At 38.2% G+C, this 7,632-nt stretch overlaps 1 protein-coding gene across 6 annotated transcripts in view; it reads left to right on the top strand.

The window, feature by feature from the left end:
• specc1 (sperm antigen with calponin homology and coiled-coil domains 1) overlaps positions 1-7,391 on the top strand; it is a 98,070-nt gene extending 90,679 nt beyond the window's left edge. For all 6 annotated transcript variants that reach the window (XM_016668270.1, XM_016668274.1, XM_016668269.1 and 3 more), the window contains 2 exons: positions 1,399-1,458; positions 6,360-7,391. In XM_016668270.1, the coding sequence (XP_016523756.1) occupies positions 1,399-1,458; positions 6,360-6,449 (150 nt within the window). In that variant the 3' untranslated portion in view covers positions 6,450-7,391. The remainder of the gene's footprint in view (positions 1-1,398; positions 1,459-6,359) is intronic.
• The last annotated feature ends 241 nt before the right edge of the window (positions 7,392-7,632 follow it).

Raw genomic sequence — 7,632 nt, 5'->3', positions numbered from 1 at the left:
TATATATATATATATATATATATATATATATTGATTGTGTAAAGTATAGGAGCAGTAAAGACGAAGCTCAAACTCTAACTCTTTTCTCCACAGAATAAGTCTGTGGTTTATTTTCGAGTTTTTAACTGTCATTGTAATGCAGCTGCCTTAAGGTCATTCCAAAGACACAGTTGCACATCTCAAACTCTAACTGTCCATTGATAGTTGCAATAAAGTCAAAAGTATTTATACCTTTGATTATAGGTATATAATCAAAGGTTATTATTTCATCTGATCAGAAGCAGTAACAATGTAACCGTCAGTAGTTTTAAGAACGGATTTGACTGGTGGTTGATTGGTCAATAAAGATATTTTTTTAGAAATCTATAGGTGATTTTCAGCATGTCCTTTTTGTCATGTTTGAATTTATTTTCCAAAATTGGTACATTTTTGTTGTTTTTTTTTCCCTCATTTTTTCTACTCCTATCAGAAACAAATCTTAATCTGTCACAAAAACATCTAATTTTGCCATAAAAAGTTGCTTTGACTTATTGCTACAAATCTGTTGACGGGAAGTGAAAATACCACAATCTGGTCATTTGGTCCAAACACTGTTGAAAAAATGTCTGATATACAAAATGGAAATTTGTAGGGAGCAGGTATTGTTTGGCGTTTCTTTGCTTCAGCTTATGATTTATAAAACATAGTGAAACAAGGTGTTTTCTAGGACACTTTATGTTCACAAATAACACCCAGAGTCATCTTTGTGGTCTGACTGTTAACTCCCTGTTTGAGTTATCCGTCACTGCCATGTCATAAACTGTGTTAGCATTGATTTCATTTCAAGATGTTTCATCATCCCGGGTCAAAAAGCGTTTCAAACACTGAAACTGAAACTTCTCTCTGCCTCCACTTTTGTGAATCTAGCACACTTTTCCTGCATAGCAGCACTTTGGGAAAATGTTGTCTGTAAAAAAAGTTTTGTCTCAAACTTTGCAGTTCCATGCTACACATCGTCGTCCATTGATGTTTCTTCTTAGAGGTGTTGAAGGTGACGTGTATTTTAAAATCAATTTCCTGCAATGGAAAGGTGGATTTTACATGTATTTATATTTTATACATTTAGGGCTTTTAGGGGATTCTGGCTCTAAAACTTAAGCCTTTACTATCCTCATTTATACAAGATCGAGTAAATGATGACATTTGCACATTTGTTTTATTGCTTATGTCAGAAACATGCAGGAAAATGTAAGACGGTCACATAAGCAAGCAGAGCCTTATGCTGGTTTTCAGCCCATCTGATGGGAGATTGTAGTGTTTATTGGTGTGTCTGTGAGCTTATTATTGTTGCTGAGCGAAACCTCCGTGTCTCATTTTCATGTCTTCTGAAAACCCGACGGTTTGTTTCTTTTGGTTCAGGTCCGGAATCTGACTCTAGCCTTCCAGGCCGCCGAGAGCATTGGCATCAAAACATCTCTGGTGAGCAGAGCTGCAGCGCACACACACACACACACACACTTAGACTCTTTACAAGCTGGAAATACTACACTTTGATTTTCTTAGATTTTATAACAATAAGCTGTACAACTTTAATTTACCCAAAGGATGGTTTTCCCCGAATTTGTGAAGATTTTTCCATTACTTACTGCTGATGATCTTAAATCCATATTTCTGTTGTGTTGCCTCGATTGTAATGAGAAAAATAACTCATTGAAAAACCCTTGCAATTTGCAAATGCGCAACAGTCAGCTACGCTAAACTGTTTACACTTGACGAGAGCTCCTAGTGTGTTTTGTGTAAACAGTCAGGTTCAAGTTTAGTCCACAGTGAGTTTGAACCAACATTTCTGCAGAACACAGCTCAGTCAGGGAAACACTGAAAACCTGTTTATGTAAACTGTTACTTCGTATCATCATCCAGACAATGAAAGTTTCAGATTCCTCTTGTGCACCGTTGCTCCTTTTATGCTTAACATCTTTTTAATCGACTCAGTTATGAGATGGATGCTTTTTATAACTCATAAAAGGAGCGTGGAATAAAAACATCTAACTGTAAAAAGGTAGCAACATGTGCTAATTCCAGTTTTTAACTCTTATTGTGAAACTGAGAATTATTTAGAATTATGGTTACATTTACTGCTGGTCTTTCCTCTTCAGGGAGTAATTATTGAAAAGACATTGAGTGAACATTGGGTTATGGCCAAACATCCACTTTGTTCTCAGATCCAGTGATGAACTTCTGAAATTACATTTGCATTATTGACAGCCCAAATTTATTTAAGCATCACTCAATCACCTTCAGATGTCATCCGAGTCGATATGACTGCACCCTTGAGTTACGAGGAACAAAAACGTGCGACTTTGGTGCAGCATTTCACAGTATCTTTGTTTAAAAAAAAAAAAAAATAGACAGGTGTGAAATTTGTGAATGAATTGTAATTTTTTACAGATTTCTTTAAACCATTGCTGCTGGGTACCAAGCAGGGCTTCATTCTGTCAGGAGAAAAAAAGTTTTCACTTTGACTTGGTTTTCTAAGTGTTGTTGTGATGTTAAGGCTTTAAGAACTGGAAATGGTAACAAAATGTGGCCTTTATTCTTACCAACGATGTTAAACATTAAGGTTATTTCACTAGCTTTATTTAAGGAATGTGGATTAATAATCTCTCGTTCAAGATCTAAAACAACCAGAGCTGCACTTGAGAAGATGGATTCGATTGCTTCATCGATCCGTCCGGATCATGTTTACAGCTTCCTACCTTCTTCTTGTGATTGGATCATTCAGGACTCTTATTAGCAGTAAATGACTGCACTAAACCATCAACACCTGTATTGGAATGAGCTGCCAATCAGAAGATAATTGATAGTTCTTGTTTCACTTTCGATGGAGGCCACATCTGGATGCGTCAGGGGTCCAGCCCATGCTCATAATGTCGTCACCTGCAGCTGTAACCAAATGGATCACCTCTGATAGATTTGAGTCTGAAATAATCCTGTCATTTTACCAATATCTCTCTTCTGGCTGGAAATAACATTAAAGTTCTGGAATCTGAATCTGACAGAGAATGCGTGGAGGCATCTAAAGATTAGCGTCAGTCTTTAAACAACCCAAAGCAGAACTCCATAATCGTCTGTAACTGAAAACATGCGGCGCTTGGAAGGTCCTGCTGCTTAAAATCCACAGAAACCCCACACTGCTCTTGACCTTGGAGCATCAGGTCACGTTTCATTAATGTGGTTTGAGATTTTGGCACAAATTGGGCACAAGAGGTAGGCAACACATCGCCAATCTTCTGAATAAATGTATTTCTAAATTTGTAATTGGTATTCCATTTTCACTGGACGCTGTCCAAAGATGTTAAAGTTACTTTATCATTTAAAAAAAAAAAAAAGTTTTGTTGGTGATAAGTTCAAGATGTCTCCATTGCTCAGGTGTGATATTGGCCCATTTTTCATACAGTATAGCTGTGTCCGAATTCAGGGTCTGCCTCCTTTGAAGGACGGATTTGAAGGCCGATTACGTCATAGCGTGGCGACAAGGCCTGTCCAAATTCAAATATGTTTATTTGAACATATTTCTGAACATCATTCTGATGGTGGCAGCAGGTTTCTCCGTTCATCTTTTATCGTCTACCAGAACCGAATTGTCCACACCTCCAAACTTCACTGCAGGCATGCTGGTTTTTTGCGGTGCTATGCAGTTCCTTCGACTGCCAAACATGGTGCGCTTTAAGGCCTCTAAAGAGTTTATTATTTATAGTTTGGACTATATCGTCTAAATGTTTTCCAGCAAAGATCCCCTTAAATGTGATTTTTTTTCTTCAGCAGTGGAGTCTTGCGTGGTCATTCCAAGTTATTACACATAACTTAATTTGTGGATATCAGTGGTTTGGATTCTTTTTTCACGTTTGAACTGGACTGGTGAGAATTTGATGACCTTTCACCTTTAGAAATTTCACAGAGAAAACAGGTGATGTGTTCAATACTTACTCTCCTGGTTTCAGCTCCATCATAACAAGCCCTGGTGGAAGAAATCAACTTGATAGCCAAGTTAGTCAAATGCCACCTGCAACAAAAACACAATTTGAACATAATTTTGCACTTGCATGTGCAAATGAGTATTTTGTGCTCGACAACATAAGTAGGCATACAGAGTCTGGGAGCTGGAGTTAAATATGACTGCTTCCTGTCCTATGCAATGAGCAACATACCATCCATCAATCTAATGTGTGTGAAATAAAAACAAAAACTCCATCATACTCCCACAGCCTTTGTTTGCAAGCACACTACTTTGCATGTTTTTTTTCATCCCTGCATTAACAACAACACCACACTACCGAGCGTAAAGTAGGGACTCATTAAAGTTTAACATTCCAGTCCAGGACAATCATTATTAGAAAAAAAGAAAAAGTCTACATTTAAAGCAATTGCTTTGTTTGTTGACATTCTGTGTTTGGAACATACTTGTCTGCTTCATTAACTGACCAAAATAGTACCTGCAAGAAATAAAAAAAAAATAAAAATGATAATAGTAAGTATATGTTGAGATTAGAATCAGACGTCTACCCTAAAACTCCCAGCGGGAATCTTTTGTCCTGATGTGGCTTTTTAAAACTCTAAATCTGGAAGTTTGACCACAGCAGTAAAGTGACTTAACAAAGGTCACGCTTTGGTTTCTTATAATTCTCTATTACGCGTTTGTGGTTGGATTTGACTGAACTGTTCCCATGTCCACAACGTAACCCCTCCGTCTCCCCCCATCCTGACTCTCTTTCTCTCTGCTGGTGAACTTTGGACTTCATGTTTTTCATCTTTCTTACTTTGAACACATCCCAGAAACTAGTTCCTCATTGTTTTTAGGTTGTGATCTCACAGAGGCAATTACAGAAACCTGAGTCAGCAGAGAGATCTTTTCTTCTTTTTTTTTTTTTTCAGATTCATGCCATGTCAGTATAAAAAAGATAAAACATTTAACAAATCAACTTTTTGAGTCAGAGGAATTTGGGAAATCAATCCTGCGAGCTTTACGAGTGTTTCCTGCATCAGATAGGTTTGTTTAATTTCTCTGTAGACGTGTTGAAGTTCAGCACGTTTGGACTCCATGGTGTTCAGGTCCCTCCAGAGATGTTCTGCTGCATCCAAATCCAAACGTTGTTGGACTAATTTACGGTTTTCTGCATCATTTCCCAAAAGCCTTTGCCTGTGTGTGTGTGTGTTCAGTTAATTGTTTTAGTTATACTGTAATCCCTTCACTTGCTGTCACAGCTTATTAAACCTGCGTTGTCATCAGAGTCTCTTTTCTGTGTCACGATTTCTTCTCCATTCCAGGATTACAAGAACGCAGGAAGCATCTAGAAATGTTGTTCTCTGTCTTTCTTTCCATCTGTCCTGAATAATTTCCTCAGCATGATGCTGCCATCACCATTTTAGACTGTTGAGATGCTATTAGGATATAAGGCCTCTGGGTTTCCACTGCATACTCTGCTCATTTATTAAAGCATCGTTGGAAAACTCAGTTTTTGGTTTTTAGTGACAAATGGCCTCTTGGAAGTGTTTTTCTTCCACGTCTGGAACATAAGAAATATAAAAAGAGTCTAAAAGTATTTTTCTCCTTGTGCTCCACTCAGTGAAATGTTTCAAGACAACATAACAAATATTTTAAAGGAATGGAAGAGAAAAAAAACAACCTGCTAATTTCATTTAAGTGTATCATCTACCATTGATTTTAAAAATCAAAGTGTGTCTTGTGTTCAGTTTTACTCATGTTGAATACATCAGAGAAAACAAGCCACGGTCCTCGTGTCAATAATATCCTCTTTAACATTTTTGAGAAGTGTTCAGCAATGATTGCATGCAGTAACTAATCAAATATCTGATATGAAAAACAAATAAATTGTCTTCAGTAATTTGTACGTCATGGTAAAGATGGACATTTATCGTATCATTTATCATTTATCGTAATAAATTAAATTTTGATTTATTGTTGTCATTAGAAATTCCAATTAATGTTTGAAACCCCCAAAACTGTCCATATTGTCAAGAATATCAGCTTTAATATTTGTTTTTTCACTGTTCATCCAATGAAAGCATCAATAAATATAAATATATTTGAAAATCGGACTAAATGCAGTTACGATTTGCATTTTAATGATATAAACCACTCTTCTTTATGTGACTGGTGTCCTAAAGAAATTGTTTTAAATGCTGTGATTTAGAAATTTCCTTCACTTTATGAGAATAAGTCATAATTTTGTGATTTTATTCCCATAATACGACTTCGTAATTAATTAATGTTCTCAGTGAGGCCCTACCCGCTGTATTGCCTTTACCGTCAACATAACTTTAATCCCACGTCACTTCCGCTGTGTTTCCGTTCCAAACAGGACATTGAGGAGCTGATGAAGACCGACAGGCCCGACTGGCAGAGCGTCATGCAGTACGTCTCCCAGATCTACAAATACTTTGAGACCTGACGCCTCAGGGAGCCAGGCGGGACGACCAGGCGGACAGGGGGACTCTTCTGTCCCGTCTCCATGTGGGACGCTCTCCTTCCAGACTGGCTGAAGGCCGCCGGCTGACCATCGCTCATCAGCTGCCCAAAAAGTTTCTGAACTCACCTCTACAGTCAGAAGTGCGACCAAAAAAAGGAGAGGCGCTGCAGTCGGCAAAATAGATTTCTCAAAAAGACGTGTCTGCTGAGCATTTCATTCACAGATGAACTAATACTGATCCAGAGTCACTCTGACATCTTGTAGCAGTTTGACAGTGCAGTTGAGATTTTTTTTCTCTATTTTACAGTTAAAAATTAAAAAAAAAAAAAACACTGTCGTTGATGTCTTCCATCATCCTCTTTGTGCTGATGACACGTTTCTCAAAGGCAGCGTCAAAAAAACCCACTCTGCTCCGTTTACAAATCAAATGCTCCCGACAGACTCAGTTTTGTTCTCTTTTCGTTACCACAACACAACTCCAGCGGGACCATCCATCACAGCGAGGAGCCGCTGCAGGCTTCTGTAGCGATATGATAATGGCAACACATTCACCTCTATGATTAGATTAGTCCCTGACGTTAAGGAATAACTAACTGCTGCCGTCGCACTGCACAGGTTTTCCACGTTTCCCATCCAAAACAAAAGAAACAAGTGAAGCAAACTGTGTGCATCTGTAGGCTGCATGCCACGCTGAAATATGGACAATGTTTTACATGTAACAGAGGACACTCCAGCTTTTGACACGCTTCAATTTGCAGACGCCTGTTTTCTTTTTTTTTCTTTTTTTTAAATGAAGTTGTATTTATTTATTTACAAAAGTTGCTTATTGACAAGTGACACAATGGAGAGAAACGGAAGACGCTCTCTGGTGATGGATATGTCTCCATGGTAATCTTAGGTTAATAAAGGATTATCTTGAATTTATTTTTGCTCCTCATCAGTGTGTCTGCTCTCACTTGTCATGTTTTGACACGTCGGCTGGTTGTGGGTAAACGGTCCAGCCTCTGTGTTTGTGGCTTCATCATGCTGCTGCGTTGCTCTGTGGGCGATAAATTGCTTTCCCACTGCGCCCATTGAAGTCCAGTGCCAGGACTGGAAAAACATTGCAGTCAGTGGGAACACTCAGGAGACTGCCAGCTTTTTTTACAGTACACCTACTGTTGTT

Source organism: Poecilia formosa, unplaced genomic scaffold (assembly GCF_000485575.1).
Source record: "Poecilia formosa unplaced genomic scaffold, Poecilia_formosa-5.1.2 Scaffold14, whole genome shotgun sequence".
NCBI lineage: Eukaryota > Metazoa > Chordata > Actinopteri > Cyprinodontiformes > Poeciliidae > Poecilia > Poecilia formosa.
Note: the sequence above shows the minus strand (reverse complement) of the source record. Positions and strands in the feature narration are given on the sequence as shown.